The sequence below is a fragment of the Apiospora marii genome, assembly GCF_038362585.1.
Source record: "Apiospora marii strain CBS 49790 chromosome Unknown utg000003l_segment0_segment0, whole genome shotgun sequence".
Lineage (NCBI taxonomy): Eukaryota > Fungi > Ascomycota > Sordariomycetes > Amphisphaeriales > Apiosporaceae > Apiospora > Apiospora marii.
Window position 1 is genome coordinate 1,771,991 of NW_027117374.1, and position 24,651 is coordinate 1,796,641.

The following is a 24,651-nucleotide window of genomic DNA, read 5'->3' on the forward strand; positions in this document are numbered from 1 at the left end:
ATGGCTGAAAGACGCCATTGATTGCGCTGGATATTATCTATGAAAAGAAGCTGCTGACTCGATATATATATGCTTGGGCTGACTTCGGTTGAGCCGCAGGCACTTGGGGACTAGGTGAGTAGTTGACATGTAACCGAATAGAAAACCCAGTACTAACAAATAGAAGTATACGCTCTCTACAGAAACACCCACTCGCAACAGAACCGGCTGATAGTACTTATCCGATTACATTGCGATTGCCCTCGCACGATAGATAGTATGGAGAGTATCGCCAAGCCAAGAGCCGCAAACGAAAAGGGGGGACAGTGGAGGCCAAGAGACAGTATCTCGGTGGGAACAGAGGAGTTGCAGTTGTCTACCTGGCAACGAAGACCTCTATCTCATCGCCTATGCTCGTTTCTAGTTTGTCTCACCCTGATCCTCGCTATCGTCTCTACGGGGAGTGGTGCAGTCCTATTACGGGCTCATCTCTCTCCTACACCACCAGGCAGCTCAAACCTGCCCCAGATTGGATCATATTCTGCACGGGGATTACATATGGTCTGTTACTCTAAACCCTACTCTCAGAACTCTGAACCCTGCTCTCGGAAGAAGTGCTCACTCAATATACCGCTAGGCGACCTCTCCCTTGGAAACGATGAAGTCCGCTCCAGATTCGGTTCCAATTTTGATTGCTGCGATATTCATACATTGCCTTTCGGTCGGCTTGCTGTACTTCCTGCACATCAAATCCAGGACACAAGAGCGCACCTTTGGCGGCTTCATTGCAATCGCTACAACGATAGGATTCCTCACTGGGCTTACGCCCTTTGAGATAGTGTTCCATATTCTGCCCTGGGCTGGTATATCAGGTGTGATTTTCGTCGGATGCTCAGCAAACCTGTTGCTCTTCAATGGCCATCTAAGAGTGGATATTTATCCATATTGGCTGTCCCATAGCCCTTTTGGTTCCTCCAAGAAGCCTGACCTGGCATGATAGCTGCATTCGTGGTGGGATAGCTCATGCCAACAGGTATGAGCCATTCAAGGGAATGAAGATGGTACTGGATCTGGGATGTTTTCCTAGTTTGAGAGGGTCTGTTATCTTATTAATTCAATCAACAATTTGTTTCGTATATCATGGTCAAAACAAACTCTTGCTGGCGTGCGACTGAAGTATCTAATTGGGGAGTAATGCCCATAACACATAAACACATGACATTCACGTAGCTGATAGAAGAAATGGCTGGCACCGTAACGTATAGCAGACCGACAGATAGCCAGTGGTAAGATAGATTGAGACGTTAGTGTGAGTTCATGGAAACGATGGAAGCACTAGAAACTACAAAATTTGCCGGTTTGTAGTACAGTACATAATGATGATGGGCGGATGGTAGTGGTGGAGTAGGCCCCAATGAGTAGGTACCTTTGCGTGATTGGCCTCGCTTATAAACAATGGGATACGCAGGGATGGCAATGTAATACTGTGTGAAATGGCAGCATCATGTCAACTAAATAGCTAAATACTATTTGAAATGAAACATCCCACCCGACCCTTCGTTCTTCCGCGACTCATGCCATTGCTCAAAGTGCCGAAGCATCTCCCTTGTAACTCCCTTTGGCGCGTTCTTGATAGCCTGCTCGACCGGTTCCATGTAATTCGACGGCAGAGGACCGCTGTAGTCATGCTTCATGAACGCCCCGTTGCATATTTGCGCCAGCTCGGCACCAGAATAACCGTCAGATTGTCGGGCCAGCTCGGTAGCGTCGATGTCCTTGAAGTGGAGTTCCTTGGCCTTGGAGGAGAATATCGCCTCGCGTGCCTTTTCATCAGGTAGAGGTACGTAGATCATCACATCGAAGCGCCCAGGTCGTAGCAGTGCTGGGTCCAAGGCATCCGGCCTGTTGGTTGCTGCCAGTACAAACACATCACCAAGTTCCTCGAAGCCGTCCATCTCTGTCAACAAGGTAGTCACCGCCTGAACACCACCGCCGCTGGAGGCGCCGCCTGAGCGTGAGCCTGCCAGCGAGTCGATCTCGTCGAAGAATATGATACTGGGGCTTGCTTCACGGGCTCGGCGGAATAGGTTGCGTATCGAGCGCTCGGTTTCACCCACGTACATGTTCAGTAGCTCACCACCCTTAACTGCGAAGAAGTTGAACCCGGATTCTGTAGCCATTGCCTGTGCAGTCATAGTCTTGGAGCAACCGGGAGGACCATAGAGCATGACACCCTTTGGTGGCTTGTGTAAACGGACTTGGCCAGGCTGCAAAAGGCGTAAGTAAGATGCTCGGATATAAGGGGATAGGGTATGTGAAACTCACTTGCGAGCGTTGGATATATGTCTGCAAAGACTCTTTGACGTCGCTGTAACCTCCGATATCACTCCAATGAACAGTTGGCGGCTTAAGCATCACATCATGCATGGCCGTTGGAGGAATTTCGGCCAAGGCGTTCTTGACGTCTTCCCAGATAACCTCTCCATCTAGTGTATCCGTTCTATCCTCCATTGCCCTTTCAGCGTGGATTATCAGTTCCCAGAGATCCGCGCCGGTGTAGGCATGTGTTCGCTCGCCAAGTTCGGAAATGTACTGTTCCGCGCAGTCCTTGGGAAAATTGGGCGCATGGTATCGAATGATATCCTTTCGTCCAGCAGTATCGGGAATAGGGAGAGTGACACGCGTTTGGAAATAACGGGAGCCATGTAAGACCTTAGGCACGTCTTCATGAAAATCGCGACAAGTCACGATGACGGCCACGTTCGGGCGCCTCCGACGTTGTTGAGTCTCGGCAGCAAGGCGCTCAAATCCAGCTCTGACGGCCTCGAGAACAGGTCTCTTCCCCAATTCCATCAGGTCCGCAAAGTCATCTATGAGGATAAGTGTTTGCCGTTCCGACATGATCGCTGTGTTGAAGTAGTTCTCGATTGTGGCAGCTTTATCCGAGGAACCGACTCGAATGACTTTACCCCATTTGCTGTCGGCGATATGGTTCAGTAGCATCGTCTTCCCTGTCCCTTCGCTGCCTTCTATAGACATACAACATGCGGAGCTTCTACGAACTTCGACGCCATACTTGTCAAAGAAGCGCTTGACCTTCACTAGTTGATTTGTCATGCAGGGAAGGGGGCTCAGTTCCAGCTTCCTCGGAGTAAGGCTGAAGTCGGCATCGTCTTCCTCGTCGCCCTGAACGATTTTGACTCTGGTGGTTTTGCCCACTCTGGCAACATGACCTTTGAGACCATTGACAGACTCGACCTTGAAGTTCCGCTTGGGGCCTTTGACAATAACGTTGTCTATGACCGAGCCGGCAAAGACGTATTGGGCGGTCTCTGATCACGGTCAGCTTCATGTACTCGACAGGAGCAACACTGATTGGTAACGCACCTAATCGACCCTCTAGAGTGAATTCCCAGTAACGGCGTGTTTCGTCATCCAAAGGCTCCGTCGTTAACGCGGTCTCTTGCGCTGTCACCTCACGGACAACCACCGATTCGGCCTCACTGGGGGCGTCCGGACCAGGCGAGACGTGGACAGCTCCCTCCAAGTCAAGTCCAGCAGCTTCCTTCAAAGCACGACTAAGCAGGACGACGTTTGGCTTGACGCTCTTATCGCCCAAAACAGCGACGGCCTCGTGCTTCTTGCCACCATTGGCGTTCTCGATATAGCATATGTCGTCTACGACAAACCCAGCTGAATAAAAGACTTGGCCAGATATATACGCCTTGGCGGCGTGTTTCTGGTTGGGCAGCTCCTGCGTATGCGGACGCACCTTCCCATCAAATCCGACCTTCATGGTTGCTTGCGGTGGCAGTTGCAGTAGCAGAGCAATGGGATAAGAGCAACAACCAGTTTGTTCCAGAAAGAGCAATACCACTACCTTTTGCAACAGAAAGGAATGGGCCAGTAGGTGGTTATTATATGACTTTGTTCTCTCCCATCACCAAGTTGAGTCAGTGTATTATTAGTCGAGGAGACCCACCATGGCCACCAGAAAAACCATTTAAGCAGTCAGTCACTAAATGTGCTCCCACATCCAGAGCTCCACCTCTGGGATAACCAGTTCAGTAACTTAGATATCAGACATTGAGGGCTTCTTGAAGAAACACCTGGCATACCCATGGTTAGTTGAAAGGGTAATGATTGTTTATTCAAGCAGATAGAATTTTCTGAGGTAAGACTGCCCCCAAGTCCATGAAATATGGAATTATCCCGTATCATGGATGTATAAACGACTAGGTACCTAGATTAGAGGCCGATTGGTTTGTGCGTAGAAATTATTCAACCTGGCTCGCTACAGGACCTACAACCTCGACCTCGAAAAACACCAACCTCCAACACTGAAAACCAGATGCAATGCACCGACTAGCTGGGTGCAGCGCGGCATGCCACTACGACAGCTACAGCGGCCGCTCCTGCGTACCACTATAGCAGCAGCAGCAGCCCCAACCACATGGCGACCCATCGCAGTCCAATTGCTGCATGGTAGCAGCTGCTGCCGCTATAGTAGTAATAGCACCAGCTCCGGCGCCCCCTCCTCGAACCAACCGCCGCCGCAATCCAAGAAGACCCTGTTCGAGGAGCTATTCCCCGACGAGCCCAAGGCAGCGACGCACCCCTCCCGCAGCAAGAAAGGCCTCAATGGCAGCAGCAGCCACGACGAGGCCGAGCCGGAGCCGCTCCCCTTGTCCGACGACCTCCTCGCCTTCGCCAACAACGACAAAGACGCCGACGCCTGGCCCGCCTTCGACGACCCGGCCATCCTGGTCCTGGGCGGTGCCCCCAAGTCCCTGACCGAGTCGGACTTCTTCCGCACCCAGCTGGGCCGGCCCGCCCGCCACGTCGAGGGCTGGTCCTCCACCGGCATCCACCGCGTCATCCCCGTGCGCGACTCCGAGACCCTCGAGCCCTCAGGCCAGTACTACATCCTGTTCGAGAGCGGCGCGGCGGCGGCGGCCTGGCAGCATGAGGTGTCGACCCTGTGGCGACTGGCGCGGGTGCGGGCCCTGAGCCGGCGGGAGCTGACCGAATTCGGCAGCGGCAGCTCTACGCAGCGCTGGCACAACATGCCCGACAGGCTCAACCCCAAGCAGATCCTGGAGGGCGGCAAGGGCTGGCACGGCCACCTCAAGCGCTACAAGAACCTCATCATCGACGACAACGGCGCCGGGCGCGGCCCGGAGGACGACCAGGACCGCGACGAGGCGGCCAGCGTGCGCAACTTCACCCTGGTCCCGCAGAGCCAGCGCTACGACCTCGAGCGGCCGCTCTACTCGCGCCTCGAGACCTTCCTGAGCAACGGCGCGCCGTCCCTCGTGGAGCGCCTCATGGACCGGGCCGGGTCGCGCCACCTGGTCCTGCTCGTGCTCGAGGGCGGCCGGCTCTCGGTGCCGACGCTGCGCGCCCTCATCCGCGAGGACGGCGTCGACCGCAACCTGCCCTGGCGCGTCAAGGGCCTCGACCGCGACTACCACGACGACAGCGACAGCGAAAAGGGCCAGGGCGGCATCATGGCGTTCGGCAAGAGCGCGCTCAAGGCCTCGGAGCAGACGGGGCCCCGGGAGTCGTTGCTGGAACAAGCCCACCGGGCAATGGGCGAAGGAGAAGAAGAGCGGGACTACGACTACAATGACAGCAATGAGAACTCGACAGACCTTCTCGCAGCAGAAGACCTGGCGTCGCTTTCGCGGACGGCCCGGGAACGGCGCAAGCTCAGGCGCGAGACCCGGCGGTGGAACCGGTTCCTCGTGCCCTTCCTCGACGAGGCCGAGGCGCGCCGCTTCGTCCGGCACTGGCACCGGCGGCAGTTCCAGCTGAACATGGGCCACGAGGACAGCGACGTCAAGACGTGGGAGGAGTCCCGGACTGTCAATGCGTCGATACTCTGGTAGATTACTATACTTGGACGCCACGAACAAAGCAAAAGTAGTACAAACAATGTAAATTGCTGTACAAATTTCTAGACCGTGACCATTCTATATTGTGACTATACTCTGTTCGTGAGAATGGATACCATGCACCACTCTATTGCATGCATTCTACCAGTTCCAGGTCGAAAGGGGTGTTCCATAGATTTCGATAGATGCATATTCAGGGGTCAGACTCTCGACATATTACATGAACATGGAGACAAGCTTTGCTCCACTCCCGCAATGACCATGCCCTTTATATCACTCATACCAGGGGAGTCAGACGCAGAGCTCGAAAGAGCAATATGTTTGCACTATATTATTCTCTAGCCATTATGAGTCGAAAGACCGCAGCAGAGTCTTCAGCAGAGGGTGGGTTTCGTTTGTCGTAGCAGATGGGGTCTTTGCGAGGGCAGATTCAGAAGATCCAGAACATGAAATACACAGGTATAGATAGAGAAACAAGATACTGAGGCAAAAAAAGACAACAGCCGAAAAGTGTATTAAAACCCATATCAAAACCAAACTCCGCCCCCCATTTCAGACATTCGTTGTGGCTCGCTCGTTTCCTTTCCGAACGACCGCGCCCGTCCAGCAGCGTACAGAGACTCTATGAACAGCCTTTGGCTCGTGATCTGAGTATGTACACACAACCCATCAAATGGGTTTCGTTTGTGCTGCGACGCCGCAAGCCATGGAGGTAATAAACCCGCGAGTCGCGCCTGGCCATGCATAGGTACATGGATCGATGTTAACAGTGGTGGGGGCACATAGAAGAGGCGGATTCGCCTAGCAAACCTGCCTCTGGTGCTTGCCCAAGACAATACTTCCTCGCCATCTATATCGGCATCTCTAAAGCCCCTGGGTAAAATGCTTTCTCCCGCAGTGCTTTCCTCCCCGTCTATTTCTTGTCTGCGCTGTTGTATAAGCAACCCATGTGGACTGGCCCAACAGATTCCACGCAACCTGTCTCGCACACATAAGTCGAGTCTATCTGTGTGTCAAAACACATACGAAGCACGCCTCGCAGGTCCTAGCAAACCAGAGTCTGCTTAACAGCACTTGCCCAGGCCACCCGATCCCTCTCCCTGCGCCACGTTGACAGACGAGGCCGCGGGTTCCGACTTAGCAGTGTCGATAATGCGCTTCTTAATGTCGGCAGCTAAGCTGTAGAAAGCCTTGTCGATGTTGATGTTGCTCTTGGCCGAAACCTCGAGGAAGGGGATACCGAGCTCCTTGGCCAGAGTCTCTCCCTGCTCCGTCGACACGACGCGCTTGTCTTCCCAGTCGCACTTGTTACCGATCAAGATCTTGTTGACGCCTTCGGTTGCGTGCTGCTCCACGTTTGCGAACCAGGTGCGGATGTCTTTAGTGGGGCTTGGTTAGTATCTTTGTTCCGCCTGACTGATACCGTGTATTGCTTTTGCACTCACTTTCAAAGGACCTCTGATCCGTGACGTCGTAGACGAGCAAGATGCCCATGGCACCGCGGTAGTAAGCTGTCGTGATAGTTCGGAAACGCTCTTGGCCGGCGGTATCCCAGATCTGCAGCTTGACGCGTTTGCCATCGAGCTCGATTGTTCGGATCTTGAAGTCGATACCGATGGTGGTGATGAAGGAGGGCGTGAAGGAGTCCTCACTGAAGCGCAGCAAACAGCATGATTTGCCTACACCCGAGTCGCCGATGAGGAGGAGTTTGATCTGGTTGGGCATTCCATCGTTAGCGGTCGAGTTCCTCTGCTGCTGTTGTTGTTGTTGAGGCTGCGTCGGCGGCGGAGCGGCATACGACGTTCGATTGTCGAGGATCGACACAGGACGCGAGGGCTTCCGCAGAAGGGAGTTCCTGGCCTGCGAGATGGGCCGCCAGACGCCAGTTCGCATGTCGAGGCGGCGTGCATTTGATGAGGATGAGTGTAGGGTGGGCATGGGGACGGAAGGTGCGATTCTACGTTTAGGGAAGGCAGGGGTAGTAGACAATAGAGATTACGGGACATACTAAGAAGTCGTAGTTTCGGTTGCCCGACATGTTGAAGGATTGTATATGGTGTTCAGGCTCAAGCACCGATAAGTATCGTGGGACGGGGGGCGAAAAGAGGTTATCCGAGAGTCGTAGATGGCGTTCTTGGGATCAGCCCGTGGATGATGGTGTGGAGATGAAGGGTGGCTCGCGAAACGGTGTAATTCGGGTACGACGAGAATTCAGGGTCGTCGAAGGAGGGTTGCTGCGTTGGATTGGGTCGGATCGTAGCGTAAAGTAGCGTGGTGTGGTGTAGAGTCGCAAAGGGGACGTGGGAGGATCTCTCAAAATGTCACTGGGACACACCAAAACCGTGCGACGGTGACGGTGCGGCGTTGGATGTAGCGGGTAGTCTCAGTTTGGGTTGAAGTTCAATGCGAGGCAGTGCAGAGAGTCTGTTCAGTTCAATCCGGTCGAGTCCAGGCCAAAAGGATGCAAGAGGTTAATAAGATCAAGTGGCAGTAATGGTTCAGTCCACAGTTGCCTAACTGGATTGGGTGCTAGGTTAGTACCCGTGATGGTGATGCACTCTGGTTGTTGTGTTGTGTTGTTGCGGTAAGCTACCTGGTGAGATTCGGTCGGTCAGCAGCAGCTTCTTGCGAGCGAGGCTTTCGGATAGAGCAAGCAGCAAGCAGCCTGGGCCAGGATCAGGCCAAAACTCCCAGGCACCTACATACGTACCTGCAGGGAGCCAAAGACTTGGATCTCTGGCTGAGTAAATGAATGCAGTGGCAGTTACAGTCAGTTACTTTGTCTTGTTGAGCGTGAATGAGTCCGGTTGACAAGGAGATGCGCCGGTTGATAGATAGTGGGCGGATGGATCAAGGCCCGATAGAGTACTAGAGGTGGTTACGTATGTACGTGTAGATACATAAAGTACCTGAATTTCACAGACGTGGCGTGTTGGCACGTCTGGGCTGCACATGGAACTGTTCTACAAGGGGTAACATGCTAGTAGCAGACGGGGCCATCCATCTTCTCGACGCAAACTAGGTGTTTATCAGGGGTCGTGGGTTCACTCACCGACGTAATGCGACTATTGATCAACACCCGTATAATTCGGATCATCTGCCCATCTTGGAAATTTCATCAAGAAAAGTATTGTCTCCTAGCCTTTGCCGGTCTATTGCACCATACCTACGATATGGCTTGTTCTGTAACTCGTGGTCAACGCCTGCAAAGCTTAAAAGGTTGGCAGCTGTGCGCACTTCCCGACGCTCGATTGTTTTTTGGGGGGGCCCAAGTAGTAGTCGTTACCCCAGAAAAAAAGGAAAAAGGAGACGAACATGATACATATGATGGTATACGCGCTGGTGATCGTTCCAGAAACCTGCACGTGCTACTGACTACCTAATCCAATATGTATTCTCGATTTGCATATGTGATCTGTCTACTGTCGTCAAGACTGCCTTTTACGACGCCACTGCCTGCCCCATCGCCTCAGCACCCACACCGCGATTATGCATAGTCCGGCATCTAACAAGGCCATCGCAGTGAAGAACCAGCCCATGCCTAATGCATCCACCAACGGCTGCAACACGGCAACGGCTGCAGCAGACAGCGCGCACCGGATAATGTTATTGCTGGCCCCAGCTGTGCTCGGCTTCTGGGGGAACATGTCCACCAGCAGCGCACTATATGCCTGGTGCAAAACTGTACACTTGGCGCCGATGAAAAATTGCAGAATCAGGGGAACCGATGGGTGGATTTCGTACAGCACCGTCCATCCAAAGGCAACGACTGTGCATACCGAAACCCCCAAAATGGCCATGGAGCCACGGCTACGGGCCATCTCGATGGGAAACTCGGACATGTCGTCGCCCGACTGCTTATCCACCGGCAGCCCTGCTTGGCGGGCGACAACGCGGTAGTTCCAGTCCATCAGGCGGCCGTTGATGAATCCCCCGGTGATGACGCCAAAGCCCCCGGCGAGGTAGGTGAGCCCAACATATATCTCGCTAAACCCGTAGCCGCCTGCTCCGTAGACCATGGGAATAGAGGTTTGGATCAAGTACCATAGGCAGTAGGGGCTCGCGGCTAGGAAGAGGACGAGGGACGTATCCCAATAGAAGATGAGTCGCAGCGAAGAGAGGGGGTTCGGAACGATCAGACGTCCTCGTCCCATCGGGCTATGGGCCTGCGTCTCTGAACTTACAGACCTGCCATCTTTTCCCGTCTTCTCGACTTCCTCGGTAGCATGAGCTCTGGCTGCATTTCCCGAACGTCCTGGTAGTTTTTTATCCTGCCAAGAGGTCCAAATACCATGCCGAAAGGCCCCCAAAGACGCCCACCACGTCTGCCAAAGCCCTTGCGCTGGGATGCTCCCGTTGCCTACAATATCCCTGTTCGTCTCCGGGAGGGTCCACCCCACTAACAGCACAGAGCTGCCCCCTACGATGGCAAGCGTCCGAAAGCACCACTGGAAATCCTGACCGCCCGCGGCATAAGTGACGCTCCCTCCCAAGACAGGGCCCAGGCAGGGTCCCAGATTCGCGCTCGCCATCATTGGCCCCAGCATGCTGCCCCTTTCCGCGTGCGTCACGACATCGGACACGACTCCGTACGCGATGCTCAGGATCGCGCTGCCCCCCACGCTTTGTAGCGCGCGCAAGAGGGCGAGGGCCGCGAAGCTCTGTCCGCTGAAACACAGGCCGACGCTAGCGGCCGCGAAGACGGTGAACGTGCCCAGGAACACGGGACGCCGGCCCAGGCTGTCAGAAGCAGGCGACCAGAAAGACGGCGCGATGCCCTGGAATACGACATATAGGGTGACGGTTAGGTTGACAGCCTGAACCGACGTCGCGTAATGCGTGGCTAGGAGTGGGATAAGAGGAAAGTAGATGGTGGCGCTCAGGGAGGAAACGAGGCATAAATAGCCGAGAAGGTAGGTTAAATACCGCTTCCTACTTCGACTAATGGTAGAGTATGGAATGGAACCAGCTGCACCCGATAGCATTGACTCCTGCTGATGTGCGGGTGTTGCCATAGTCACGGATGTAAAGGGGTATTTTCCTTGATATTAGGAGGTTGTAAGTTGGGGTCCGCTGAGCGGAGGGGGCTATGCCTAGATTTCTCCCTGCCGCTACCATTAACAAAGAATTCTCAATGCATAGGCTGAGCCTTTCGGAGCAGCAGAAGTATTAATTGTTGCCCCATGATATCAACCCGTTCCATATCTGGGATGCGATCTGCGACTTTGTGATTTGGAGGTTGCCTCGAAATGTCGTCAGAGGCTTTCGGATCCCTGCTCATGCATCTTGGCCAACGGCTGATAACACCAGTTGGCTCGACGAAATGCATACCACTTCACTATCAGGTCACAACTCTGTACACATGCATTGGATCAAATAAAACAAGATGCGGTTTTAGATGCCCGGTCTGAACAATTGCACATGTCAATATGCTTCATCAACCATCTGTGCTTACCCTTTTATCTCGTGAGGCGCTACCACCTACATGACGAACTCCGTAATATACTTTCTGCATCACGCGAAGGCAGTGCAACGGGTCGCAAACGATAGGCGTGTAGCGAATTCGGAACCAGTATAGTATTTCAGGTTTCTAGTTTTTCTTGTTCTTCAGTTCTATGTAAAAGCATGGTGCTTAGTTCGGCTATTTCCTTCGCCAACCTATACTGAATATCTCTCTCGGTTCCATATTCCTCCTGACATCGTCGCTCCTCCAGGCCTTACTGGCAGCAGACCCCCATTCCCGCTGCTACCACCCGCCGCCGCCACCGAAGCCCCTTCGGCGGCCCGGGAAGGCTTGAAGAACCCCTGCTCGCAGACATCCAAGCCCTTCTTGACGATGGCCAGCTCGGACCGGTTCACGAAGATGATCTCGCGCCGGCTACCCATGCCCGCCTGCACCTTGGTAACCATGCTGATCCACTCGTACGGGACGAAGAAGTGCCGGACGACGTTGCCCGGCCCGATCGACAGTGTAGTTTGCCGTAGCCCACTATCACTAAAACGGCGTTCCAAGTTTGGCGAAGAACCACTGGTGGTGAAGTCTTTATTCCACGTGACGGGAGCCAGTGTTAGGTCGATGCTACAGACCCAGTAGTCTCGATCCAGGAAGACGAACCTGCCGTTGGTGACCCCAATAGCTTGCTCTACGACCGTAGAGAGGGTTCCCAGATCGATCGCTGGTTTCACTTTTCCCGTTGTGGTCGTTGAGTTGATACTGCCATTACTCTGTTCGGGTGAAGTGGTAGCGTGCGGTGCCTCAAACACCGCCATGTCCCACACATGTATGCCGGACCGTTGGTTGCTGGATCTGCCACCATCATTAGACGACTCGTCTTTCGATATGGTGGCGAAGAAGCGATTATGCTGGAGCTGAATGATCGAATCGGTCATTGGGGGGTCCAGGGCCGTGAATGAAACTGTACGGATGAGGCGAAGGTCTGACCAAGAGTATATGTTGGCGCCGAAGTCCATTACACGGATCAGCGTATCAGAATTGGCATGTTGTACCCAACTTGGCCGAGTCGACCCGTCGATGCGCTTCACGTACTCCGACGGTGGTGAGATTTCCTGACCCCCTTCTCCGATGGCCCAGAGAGTATTATGGTCATCAGTAGATACCAGGACTCGTCCATGCTTTCCAGAGCAGGCAATCTGTTCCACTTTTGTGCCGGGGCGTGTTTCCAGCATCCCTTCCGACACGGCCCAGGTGTTACGTGGGCCCCGGGAGACCTTCCGTGTTGTCACACGCGTGGCGGCATCACAACAGGTCAGCAAGTTGCTTGTGAAGTCATAGTGCAACAGGATTATGGGGCAAGACCGTGTCTGTACAAAAAGCTCCTGTTGCTTGGGTGTGAAGGATATGTCATAGATGTGGACGGTGCCGTCCTCTTTCCCACAGAACACAAGCGGGGCGGAATGGACAATGGCCATGGCGGTGATGTCCAGAGCCTTCGTCGCCTGGTACTCGATCTCCAGCGGTGCGGTAGTCATACTAATATCGCTACCGCCATCGTCGGCATCTTCTCGCAGAAGGATGGAAGGCTCCCAAACTCGGCACTGGCTCCCTCGGACCTCGATAAGCCGTAGGTTATCGAGCGTGAATGCCAGAGCTCTAATTTTGAGGGCATCCGCCTCGAACTGGATCTTGTACAGAAATTTCAACGTCGGGAAGTCGTACAGAGAGATGCTTCCCTGTGAATCCCCAGAAGCTAGCGTCCGACCGTCTGGAGAGCTGCGTAATGTTTGTGGGAAAGCAGGCTGGGTGTCTATGACCGTGCCGGTCTCGGTATCGAACACGACCAGATCACCGTCGTGGTAGGCCACGGCCAAGAGCGTCGTTCCTGAGAAGCGCTGAACGCTACGTCCCATATCACAGCTGGTATGCCGTCCACGGGGCCACTGATCGCGTTCAGCTGGGAACCGAACTCCTTGGCATAGAAATCGAATACGAGTTCCTCTTCGAGGTGCCACAAGACAAGGTCCTCTCCTCGGTATACGATGGCGAGAAGATTCATGTGCATGCAAAACACAGCTCGGCTGGGTGAGTTGGCGGACAATTCGGGCTTCCACTCGAGATCATCCGTCCAATTAATCGGGTAACCCGGCCGCAGCCTCTCCTCGTCAATTTCCCAGCACAATAGCTGATTATTTCTTAAGGCGATCCATAGAGTGCTCCCTTCTTCCCCGAAAGCGAGATCCAAGCACATTGTCTTCGTTGGGATTACCTGTACTTGGAGATTTTTCTCATTGTCCCAAATATGAACCCTTTTCGGGCCTGCCATGGCGACCATAGTCCCATCATCGCTGAAGGCCGCCGCCCATATTGGCTCTCCGCAACGGATGCCCGCGACTTCTTGGAATGTAGTATCATCATATAGAATTACTCCATTTGAAGTGCCAATAGCGACAGCCCCAGATGTTGTGGCGATGATATTAGGCCGGGATGGTCTGGTGAAAGACATGGTCGACAAACAGTCATCCCAGGTTTTATTACTGGTGCCACTGACAGAAAGCCCTCGGACCGAGCTGAATTGCTGGTAGATCGCTGAACTAGGAGGGCACATGGGAGGGACTAGATGATGAATCGAGTATGGCGTGGTGGTTAGGCGTCTCCCAAACTTGGTAGCGATGCGCTGTAAATCACTGGACCATCTATCCATGGTCTCACGCTCTCGCTGCAGTCCGATTGGGGGCGTGTTTCGGGCACGCAGTCTCACTACATGTCCAAGTATCTTTCCTGCAGCAAAAATCTTGTCCAGCTCGGTACGTCTTGCAACATGCTCGATCCAAGACAATACTTTTGGGGACCCGAGAAACCTGGCTAAAGCCAGGATCAATCGGTCATCGTAAGACCCGCATTGTGAAAGGTGGTGGAATAAGTTGTCCATGGCGTAGTTGGCAAACGGCGTTTGCAGAATGTCGTCACGTATCTGAACCTTGGACGTTCTCGAGGTCTTGCCCGTGTCTTCACCCACGAGATATTCAATGCAGACGAGTGCCAAGGTTCTGTGGCCATCACCCTTTTTCACCCTGTATACAGAGTCCAGCGAGTCCCGGGTGAGCAACTCCCGCGCGGTGAGATGTATCAATTGCAGTCTTCCAAGCCTATCAATGAAGACCAGATTTCCGCAAAAGTCGCTAATGAAACGTTTCATGTCACCTATATCAGCCTTTATATGGACCTTGATAGCTGCTTGAAGCTCTTCGAGAAATAACGGGCGGGAACAGCACGTGGCCCAGGTGAAAATGGCATTGATAGAATCCCGGTTCATGGATGTCGACATCCTGTCTAGAATACTGAGGTAGAGAGTATCCATGTCTGATGAGTTGTTGTCGATAACATGCTCGGCTTGAGCAGTGGTTCCAACCTCTAATAGCCCTTGAACGACAAGCTGGGCCCAGAGGAAACAGCCCTGAGATTTGACAAGGACACGCCGAGCCATCAGAGCTCGCAACTCAGGGGTCGGCGCGGGGAAACGGTGCTGCCTGTGTTCTAACAGCAGCTCGATGTCTTTGTAGTTATCTTCCTCTGTCACAGTTTCAGAGACAACGTCCATCATCCTAGTCAGAAGTCCCGAAGCTGAATCGATCGAGTTTCGCGACGTGGCGAAGATGTATAGGGGCCAGTACTCCTGGGCCTTTGTCAAGAAGGCTATGAGTTCCGCATCTGCGTTCGATTCGTCTAACGCGTCTATGACCCAATACTGCGGACGCCGTAGCTTGTATTTCAGGATACCGTTGAGGAAGAGCTTTCGCCAAATGACACCGGCGTCATTTTTCTCAAGCGTACTTTCATCTGACTTTGCTGCAATTCCTGTAATCATCCGTGCAATTCCGGGGTGGATAGTAGCCATCTGCAAGGCCATGGAGCGAAGGAATGACTTGATAGTAATCTTGGACTTGTCACCTTTTCCAAAGAAAAAATAGCAACAGTCCTTGCCGTTTTCGTGCAGGTCAGATATTACAGCGCCAGATATGACACTCTTGCCGGCACCAGGACGTCCACGGAGCCAAAACGTGTTAGCAGATATTCGAGTGCTCTTCCAGTCGATGTAGGTATGCCGCTGTAATAACCATTCACAGGATCCTCGCAAGCGGAGAGACTGGAACCTGGTCAAGTCATCTTCTGGGATCTTGGGAGCTCCTAGGAATCGGTTCAGGTCCCCTTTTAAACGAGGATCAACAATTTCCATGCATGGCATATTGGCATCGTTCGGGGAGTTCATGCCAGAGTCCGCTTCGCGCGAATCGTTGATAAGCGTGGCCATAGCATTGCGAATCATGAGGAATGATGGATCTTCCGGGGAGGAGAACCGTGCCACATCACGATGATTTGCATCCAAATAGACGCGCCGCTCGTTGGTGTATCCTAAAACCGCAGCCTCCCGATCAACAATCAAGCTGTTCCCGAGCATCGGTCGAGTTTCGAAAAAGGAGAAAAGACGAAGTTGCTTGGATAGGCGCGGAAATTCTTCATTGAGTAGACTGAGCGTGTTGGAAGAAGGGAACAGCTCGTTAACAAAGGGTCGAGCCCCATGGAAAGAAAGCAGCCGGCTGAGAGTCTGGGCAATAGATGCACCATGATGTGGCACACCTAAGAAAAACATGGCAAAGACATTTGCTATGGTGTCTTTGAATTCGGGGTCGGAATGGCCAAGGACATAGGCCATTTTGATGACCAAGCCGCCCATACTGTGACCAACGAGAATAAGGGGAACCTGAAAGACACGAAAGCGTCAGTACATCGTCTTCTTAGCTCATGAGTTTGGAAAATGGTATTAAGAATGGATACGTTCCAAGAGCCAAGTATAGAACGATGTGTCTTTGACCTACATTTTGCTTTGGTACGATTGAAGGCGCGTCATGAATGGCACTCAGTAGGTTCCTAGCGAAATCCTGTATATGCAGAATTGATTGCTTTGATATACCAGAGTGATAGCCGAACGAATGGATTCGCACATCGGCAAATCCATCATCGCTCGGAAGCCAGAACTTGGGCCAGAAATTGGTGTCATCTCCTTTCGTCCAAGTGCTCTGTGACCCGCCGTTGAGACCGTGGACAAAGACGATATCAGCCCTAGGGACAACGACTTCCGGGTCGTACAGCGTCGTTAGGCCATAAGTACCCTTAGGCGGGTCTTTGTCCTTCTGCTCCGAAGACACTGTGTCTTTCCTGAATATACCGAGGACCGATTTACCGGACTTGGTTGAAGCAAAAGTATCCGAGGTCTTGGGACGTACTTGGCCTGACTGGTGGGCATTCCGTGCCGTCGGGTTCGTCGTATCCCTATCGTTCTCGTCCATGGGCACAAACGGGCGTCTTGATAGTGGACCAGCGCGGCCATATATGCAAAAGAGGAGGTTGTCCTTCACACGAATTCGAAGGGACCGCCCGACTCGCTTCCAAATGCAACGGACAGAAGGAAACCCTCCACGTGGAATTGAACCCGAAACCTGCTTTGCCTATGTTGGAGTACTTCATTAACAAGACTGGATTGTCGAGCAGGAATTCCCCTAGGTTGACATGAGTTCTACTGATAACGTGCGAGGGCTGTTTCGTAAAGAAGACACGGGACGAGTGCGGCTGAAAGTAACATGCCAGGCTGCAGTTGGCAAGGCACGGCGTAGGAGAATGGGGGGTTCAAGTATATACACATGGTTGCATTTCGATCCTGCTAGCCTTGGCAGAGGCGTATTGCACCCACCTGGCCGGGCATGGGTGGCGCCGTCAGATCAGGCTGTCTGTCGTATCGCATTACATAAATACCTTTGTCACTAATCACCTGTCATGACACCTCGGAAAACAGCCAAGGCTGGGGGCGGTCGTTGTCGGATGAGATCGTTGCTCACGCGGGGAACTGAATGCTCTCTCAAAGTAGCGAGCGTTCGATTGGATTGATTGTCGATCCAAAATGAGGGGGTGGTTGCCTCGTAGATTTGATTGGATTTAGGACGACATAATGAGGGGGTGAGTAACCCGAAGGTGCGCCTTTGAGTATCAAAAAGCAAGGATGAAGATGTAAGCGCATGCAAGTGCCCATGGTCACATCACAGTAACTGTCGCAGTCGCCGTCTTGGCATGAGAAAGCTGGAAACACACGAAGAGTATTTAAAAGCGATGCTGTCGAACTTGGAATACTTCTCGAAATGATTTGAGTGCTGATTGTTCGGAGAAACAGTGTTCTGGGAACATCATGTCTTCTAGCACCACGTACAAGTATGCGACACTAGACCCGACCGTTTGGAACAAACCAAATCCAGTTCCAGTCGAAGTCATCCAATACGTCGATGATGCTGTGAAGTCAAGTTAGGAGCCCACCTGGCTCACGTTCCTAGTAAGACCACTAACTTATACCCAGTGCTTCCCCCTGACAACACGGTCGTCAGTATCACACCATCCGGCTCTTCCTACTGGGCCCGGACCGCGAAGATTGAGACTGAAACCCCTGAGGGGGAAGAACAGTCATTCTTTATTAAGGTATAATCCCCAACCCTCCGTACGTCAGTCCGAAAAGATCCTTTTGACATCGATATCAGGTCCAATGCGGTGACTATGCCCAGAAACTGTTCACTGGGGAATATGCCTCGATGCGTGCCCTTCGTGAGGCGATGCCGGATCTCACGCCGCTGCCCGTTGGCACCGGTCAATACGCCAGTGACCCCGACAAGTTCTTCTACTTGTGCGAGTTCCGCGAGCTCGTAGAAGATGTCCCCGACGTAGAAGACTTCTCCTCCATGATTGCCGAGATGCACAAGCGCGGCGTCTCCCCTGACGGCAAGTTCGGCTTCCCGGTCCCAACCTACGGAGGACGTCTGCCGATGCTCTACCCACCGTCCGATACGTGGGAAGAGCTCTTCACCCAGGTCATGGACACAACCTTCACCGTCGAAGAGGAGTCACAGGGCGTCGACGAAGATATGCAGGCCTTGAGAGAAGCCATCATGACCAAGGTCATCCCTAGACTGCTGCGGCCTATGGAGACCTGCGGCCGGAGACTCATTCCGCGACTCGTGCACTCGGATCTATGGCACGGCAACGTCGCCGTCGACGTCAACACGGGTTTGCCCGTCATATTCGACGGCATAGCCCTCTACGCCCACAACGAGTATGAACTGGCCCCGTGGCGGCCCATCCGCCATAACATTGGAAGACCGTACATCAACGAATACCTCAAGCATGCAGCTGTGACAGACCCCGCTGAAGATTTTGAGGACAGAAACCTGTTGTATTGCATGTGAGTAGTAAACTTTGTTTTGGAAATAGACCTTTCTCTCCGAGTGTGTAGCAGAAACCCACCAGCTGAACCCTTGCCCGCAGCAAATTCAATCTCAACAGCTCAGCCCATTATCCCGGGAACCTACGATTTCGCAATATGTAAGTTGCTCAACCTAGATGTAGCCACTCGTCTACCACCATGACTAACAAAATTATTTGCAAATATGCAGAGTTCGCGAGGAAATGCGCGAGCTGGTCAACAAATACCCAGAAGGCTACGAAGGGTGGCTGAAAGAGCACCCTGAGGATGCTGGCACTGGCCCATCGAACGGCAAGGGATTGCTACGCCTGTGACGGATGTGCCAGTATCCCTATTAAGCCTATCTCAACTCCATCTTTGCCTGGGATTGAAATCCTAGGCTCAGTATGCCATGCGACCTTGCTAGGTAGTCGGTTTGATCATGTTCCTTGAGTCTTGGGGATATCAAGTTATCGTGAGCCCTCACTTTTCGTCTTACTGCTCGAATATGTGTTAGGCCGAGCCCCTTCTGCTTGTGCAATATGGCGGTCTCCGTATCTGGGGAGGTACGTATGGATGTCCACGAATAATTTCAGTGATTCGGATATGGCATTCCCAGGTCCCTATACTCTGTTGCATACATCGAAAACTGTCCGCGGTCGTTGCGAACTACGGATCTGAATATGCTACACCGTCAATATTGGAGGTGTGTTACACACATCTCGCATCATCAGTATGAACCCATTACCATAAAAACGCAAGGATCTTGATGCCGGCCAATGAGGCGCGGATGGGAGAGCCTGCGTACGGCGCGGGCCGAATCCTTCTCGTTACACATACCGACCCAACCATCTGGAAAACCAATGGCAACTAATACACAATATAAGCATGCATGCAAAGTCAAATGATGTAACACAAACACTTCACCCATCACATTTTACCGGTGGCTTAGTTTTAATCATTATTAACTCATTATTTGTATTGTAAGGCATACGTTCATGCCCGTGATTAAAAGTGTATACACCCTGGACCGGGCCCCCATTCTCAGAATTATGTACAGTTTCCAAAACGAACGGCAGGGGGGCCCTCCAGTACGCCCTCCCTGATGGCAGTAATGCTCATTGGTGCAATACGAACGCCTGCGATGACGACGCGATTCTAGGACCATTCTAATGCAATAATTTCCCAGCCACGAAGAAAAAAAAACGACCGTGGCGATGGGTTATCTTTTCCGTAAGTCGTGAGCGGGGGTTTTTGCATCTGGCGGTATACCCAGCCAGACGCTGTTGAATTGAAGCAGAAGCCCGTGATCTACTGGGCCTTCTTCGCCTTCAGGGCCGCCATCTTCCTCTCGCGGCGGCGCTTGGCAGCCTCGGGGCCAGACTCGGTGTCGAGCATGTAATCCCACCAGCGGAAGCTGGAGGCGTAGTTGCCGATGAAGCGCTCGTGGTGGATATCGTGGTGCTCGGCACCGGCCCAGAAAGGCAGGACGTGTCGCAGGCTCCAGGGGAAATCGTAGCCACTGTGGGAGTCGATAGCCTGGAAGAGACGGCCAACAATCCACATGTACATGGTGAAGAGGTGCAGATCTCCAGTCAAAGAGACCCAGAGAATGGGAGAGCCGACAGTGCCGAGAGCGAGGAGCATGACTTCGAGGGGCGAGGCGTACTCAGCAGCCAGACCGAACGGTGCAGAGTATGTGTGGTGCAGCTTGTGGATGTTCTTGTACAGCGGGCCGTAGTGCAAAGCGCGGTGGAGCCAATAGTGCCAGGTGTCCTCCATAACGAAGAAGATGGCGATGTGCATGGCCATCTTCCAGAGAGGGGGGAAGGGCACGCCGTAGTCCATGCCGAAGTAAGTCGCAATGGGGTGGAAAAGCCAGATCTGGGGCAGCTCGACGGTGAAGTGGCTCAGGAGGACCAAGCTGGCGCACTCCCACTGTTCCTTCATGGTAGGGATTTTTTGCTGTAGATTTCTTGTCAGTCTCGATTTCGTAGTATATCATGTTGGGGTGTGGGTTCGGTCGGGCGTACGTTCTGGATCTTGTATCTGTTGAAGAAGGGCGTTCTGTCGATGATCATCCACGGAATGCAGCGGCCGAAGTAGAAGACCTCGTGCATGACGAAGCTCATAATACCGGTGGCCAAGATGTCGTTCTGCATCCACAGATACCAGGCCTGAATTTTGATCAGTACTTGCGTAGGTTAAAGCTGGGAAGCCATTGACAGAAAACTTACCGCCCAGGCGCGCTCGACAACATTGAGCTGAATGTTCTGCTTGGTGACTTCCTCGAAGACTCCAAGATAGGTATCGGGCTGGCTGAAAGCCCCCGCGAGACCCGTGAGGGTGGCGTTACTGTTCATTGTTACTGGTTAGCATGCTAAAGTTGGCGCTCGGGAGGAGGCAATGGGGGCTTCGTAGGAACATACATAGTTGCCATGGCGCGTGGAGGAACGGGCACTACAGTGTGGCGTGTGGTCCAAGAGAGAATGAATGTGCTGCCGTGCCAGCTGTGTAGTTGCGTGTCTGTGGAAGGGGAAGGGGAGGGCTGCAGACGCAACAGCCTTATATGAACCAAAGGATGGGATAGAGAAGGGAAAAAAAGGGATCAGGAACGGATAGTGAAGATCCCGTCTCGAATGATGCTTTAAAGGGATCCCGGGAGAGGCGACAACAGAAACTGGAGATTTCCCACATGAAAAAGGGTCAATTTCCAGGGACGCGGCCTATCAGAGGCCCCTGCAGGCCATTGGCAATCTGCAAACCGTTAACGAAAGCTCACTGTTTCCCTGGGCTCGATCCACCAACAATTGGCAGCAATTTGAGCCACTTGCGGCGCAAATGCGGAGCTCTCGTATTCGGGTTGGGATACGACTAGCCTGTTTCGCAGCTGCGCAGTGTCTTGGAGGGCGTTCGCGAGGCCCCAAGGCGTGCTAGCGTCTCGATCCGAGCTGTGGCTAGTGCGGGTGTCCAGGAACAAAGATCAGGCGATCTACTGATTAGATGCTTATTACTCGACTGCCCCGTGCTCTGTTGATGGGATTTTGGATGGGTGATGGGGGCCATCGGCCAACAAGCAGCACCCACTAGCCGACTTAGGCGGCCCACTAGCGCATTAGATAGACTCTGACCGACCTGCACCTGCCGAACAATTGGGTTCTGAAAGCTGTCACTCCCCGTCACTCCCCGACAACCCGGCGGCCCCCCGCGCCCAGTATGTTGTTCCCTCCCTGCACGTACAGCACCCAGCACCCAGAGGCTCAAGCAAGCAGGGGCGGCAGAGCAGCAGGGGCGGCGGCAACAGCAAGGCATTTTTGGGCGACGTGCAGCTTAGCTCGGCACAGCACGTCAACAATTTTTTTTTTCTTCGCTCTCTCTACGCAATTTACCTAGGTACATTATCTTCTGGGTGCTGTCCCCCTCCTACCAGCAGACCGAAGCTTGGACGACCTCATGTAAATCGATGCCCCAAGCTCCCATTCTTGTGTAGGGTGCATGCGGCCTTCGATTTTGGAAGCTTCCACGGCCCACGAAGATACTTACTGAATTCGCATGCTTCTCCAATTTCAATTTTTCTTCGTCGTGCTCATTAGCCAAACATTCGACATCGCCCGTTTGCGGCGATGCATGCCGTCGTCAACCGGCTCCAATTCGTACTGGCCCACTTAAACCTTCAGGCCACCATCAGTCCATGATCAGAATAAGCACCTGCTCCGTTCAGCTTTACCGCTACTCAGGACATCACAACCTGGCAGCCAGGAGCCAAGTCGCCTTAACCTTGTGATCCAGTATATACAGTACCTCTGGGCTTACTGCGTACTACATACGTGCGTGCGTATGCACGAGCTTTGGTCTCTTACGCAACCCAGACCCCGACCCCGGACCATTTTATCGATTGGGCTGCCCACAACCTCGGGATTTGTTTGGGCTGCCAGGCAGGGGTAGGAACCATGACGGTGGTATCCGATCAGGTCCGACGGCTGGATGCACAACTGGACCGTATCCCCTTCTCCGGTGCCGCCGAGTTCACTGCATCGCATCATCACACTTCCGCCGAGCCTTCCCGTGTCAAAGACCTCGTCCGCATTATCAAGTTTCTTTCAACGTCCGCCAACGCCTCCACGGCTAAGCAGCCAATCTTGCCAACATGGCAGGTCAAGTCTCTGCTAACCCAGTCGCAACTCCTGTCGGAGCCTGGCGAGGAGTTGACCCAGTATGAGACTGATCTGGAATGGCTTCTCGTCAGCAAAGCTACCGTACAGACGTATGGCATCATTATGAGGACCCTGCTCGATCAGATTGTACCGCTTAGCGACCACATCTGGTATTGGGACACGGTTCTTTCTTCCCCCGCAAACAGTAGTCTTTACATGGTCCAAACCTCTCCCATGCGGCTGTGGGGTTGGTCCCAGGAGATATACCAAGACAGCAAGGCTCGTTTGCGTCGCAATTCGGGTCAAGCAACGGGGCTGTTCTCCGAAGAGCGTGAAAGTACTTGGGGCAGCTCTATGTCGAGGAACTGGCAACGGTTTTATGGCATCGTTCAAGAAAGCATCCGGGAAAGGTCGTTTGCGAATATCCAGCGTCGAGCCAAATCTCCCTTTACTCTCTCCCAGGAAGAGGCACGGCTGAAACAGTCTAGGCTGAAGAAGCTTCGCGAGATGACTGCAAGTGGCCTCGGTGTTCTCATTGATGAAGGTCTTGCTTTCGGAGGCAATGGTAGTGATGATGGCAAGAGCGACATCATCATGTCAAACAGCCAGGAATGGAAAGGTGTCGTCGAGCGCAGCGTGGCTTTGATGGATATGGTACTTAAGGATGTTCTTAAACTTGACACGGGTGTTGCCGACTTTGAAGATAGGGTCTTTGCCGGCGTCGACGAAGACCCTGAGCTCTCCATACAGGTGGAAGACGATGACAGCAACAGACCCTCTGTGGTTGCAAAACGGCTCCACTACCTGTTGGAAGAGCAACTCCCACTTCACCTTGAATCATCCGAGGTCTTGGTTGGTCTACACGGTCGGCCGTCTCGATGGGTAAGATATTGGCTCCCTGCTACCGCTCTGATCTTTTCATCGAGCACGGTCCTCCGCCTTCTGTTCAACCGTAAAAAGGAAATCCTGGACTGGGTGGCGGATCTCGGGGCGACTGTCAGAGACTTCTGGTTTAACTGGATTGTTGAACCGACACGAAAGGTGATTGGTACTATACGCCACGATTCCAACAGTGACATCGCCATCATGAGCCGTGATAGTCTCAAGTCAGATAGAGATAGCCTGGAACGCATGGTTGTTGAGTTCGCCATGGACAGGCCAATCTCGGCAACAGGCGCATCATCCCTCTCCGATTCTCAGGTGGCAGACATCAGGGCCAAAGTTCAGCAAGGAGACCTGACGCCGGTACTTCGTGCATACGAGAAGGACTTACGCACGCCGTTTATGGGTGCAGTGCGCGGAGATCTGGTACGGACCCTGCTGATCCAGGTCCAAAAGACCAAGGTTGATGTCGAGGTCGCGATGACGGGTATCGACACTCTGCTGCGAAGCCAAGAACTGGTCTTTGGGTTTGTCGGTTTGACCCCTGGCATCCTCGTTTCCATTGCTGTGTTCCAATACATGCACAATGTGTTCTCAGGAGGCTTCCGCAGAGACAGACATACCGACAGATGCCTGTGGGTATTACGCGACATCGACAGAATCCTTACCGAAGCCACCCCTTCGCCCAACAACCTTCTGTCCTACAAAGACCACGGCTTGCTGGTCTGTGAGCTTCACGTTCTGCGGCGATTGGCCTTTGACCTCCTCCCCACCGATGCGTACAAGCAGAGGTTTTTGGAAGATCTGGAGGAGCTGGGCAACAACCTCAAGGGAATTCGCTCGCAGCTGCGTGCGCTAGACCGTGTCCGCTGGGTGTACTCCAAATGGCTCTTGTAACAATAGATGTCGTAGCATAGCTGCAGCAATGCTGTCAAGATAGGACGAGCCATGATTATTTACGCCTTTGACGGTCGAGATGATGTTCAAGAGTTTTTGGCCGTTCAG

The 24,651-nt window shown here is 53.1% G+C and overlaps 8 protein-coding genes across 8 annotated transcripts; 3 read left to right on the forward strand and 5 right to left on the reverse strand.

Annotated features, from left to right (window-relative positions):
* Positions 1-1,505: 1,505 nt before the first annotated feature.
* On the reverse strand, positions 1,506-3,775 carry PG985_004061 (uncharacterized protein; the record flags this gene model as incomplete). The annotated part of the gene is made up of 3 exons (XM_066823830.1): positions 1,506-2,246; positions 2,305-3,311; positions 3,367-3,775. 3 exons carry the CDS (start codon positions 3,773-3,775, stop codon positions 1,506-1,508), a joined length of 2,157 nt encoding a protein of 718 aa, XP_066686990.1.
* A 589-nt stretch (positions 3,776-4,364) lies between these two features.
* Positions 4,365-5,870, forward strand: PG985_004062 (uncharacterized protein; the record flags this gene model as incomplete). The annotated part of the gene is made up of 1 exon (XM_066823831.1): positions 4,365-5,870. One exon carries the CDS (start codon positions 4,365-4,367, stop codon positions 5,868-5,870), a length of 1,506 nt encoding a protein of 501 aa, XP_066686991.1.
* A 1,070-nt stretch (positions 5,871-6,940) lies between these two features.
* PG985_004063 (GTPase Ypt2) lies at positions 6,941-7,914 on the reverse strand (the record flags this gene model as incomplete). Its single annotated transcript, XM_066823832.1, has 3 exons — positions 6,941-7,254; positions 7,322-7,589; positions 7,885-7,914. 3 exons carry the CDS (start codon positions 7,912-7,914, stop codon positions 6,941-6,943), a joined length of 612 nt encoding a protein of 203 aa, XP_066686992.1.
* A 1,390-nt stretch (positions 7,915-9,304) lies between these two features.
* On the reverse strand, positions 9,305-10,891 carry PG985_004064 (uncharacterized protein; the record flags this gene model as incomplete). Its single annotated transcript, XM_066823833.1, has 1 exon — positions 9,305-10,891. The coding sequence occupies one exon, from the start codon at positions 10,889-10,891 to the stop codon at positions 9,305-9,307; it is 1,587 nt and encodes a 528-aa protein (XP_066686993.1).
* A 643-nt stretch (positions 10,892-11,534) lies between these two features.
* Positions 11,535-16,679, reverse strand: PG985_004065 (GPI inositol-deacylase; the record flags this gene model as incomplete). Its single annotated transcript, XM_066823834.1, has 3 exons — positions 11,535-13,251; positions 13,302-16,093; positions 16,209-16,679. The coding sequence occupies 3 exons, from the start codon at positions 16,677-16,679 to the stop codon at positions 11,535-11,537; spliced, it is 4,980 nt and encodes a 1,659-aa protein (XP_066686994.1).
* An 890-nt stretch (positions 16,680-17,569) lies between these two features.
* On the forward strand, positions 17,570-18,945 carry PG985_004066 (uncharacterized protein; the record flags this gene model as incomplete). Its single annotated transcript, XM_066823835.1, has 5 exons — positions 17,570-17,681; positions 17,735-17,853; positions 17,913-18,610; positions 18,662-18,750; positions 18,824-18,945. 5 exons carry the CDS (start codon positions 17,570-17,572, stop codon positions 18,943-18,945), a joined length of 1,140 nt encoding a protein of 379 aa, XP_066686995.1.
* Positions 18,946-19,921: 976 nt separating this feature from the next.
* Positions 19,922-21,050, reverse strand: PG985_004067 (C-4 methylsterol oxidase; the record flags this gene model as incomplete). The annotated part of the gene is made up of 4 exons (XM_066823836.1): positions 19,922-20,575; positions 20,644-20,787; positions 20,848-20,965; positions 21,040-21,050. 4 exons carry the CDS (start codon positions 21,048-21,050, stop codon positions 19,922-19,924), a joined length of 927 nt encoding a protein of 308 aa, XP_066686996.1.
* Positions 21,051-22,560: 1,510 nt separating this feature from the next.
* On the forward strand, positions 22,561-24,543 carry PG985_004068 (nuclear control of ATPase protein; the record flags this gene model as incomplete). Its single annotated transcript, XM_066823837.1, has 1 exon — positions 22,561-24,543. One exon carries the CDS (start codon positions 22,561-22,563, stop codon positions 24,541-24,543), a length of 1,983 nt encoding a protein of 660 aa, XP_066686997.1.
* Between the last annotated feature and the right edge of the window lie 108 nt (positions 24,544-24,651).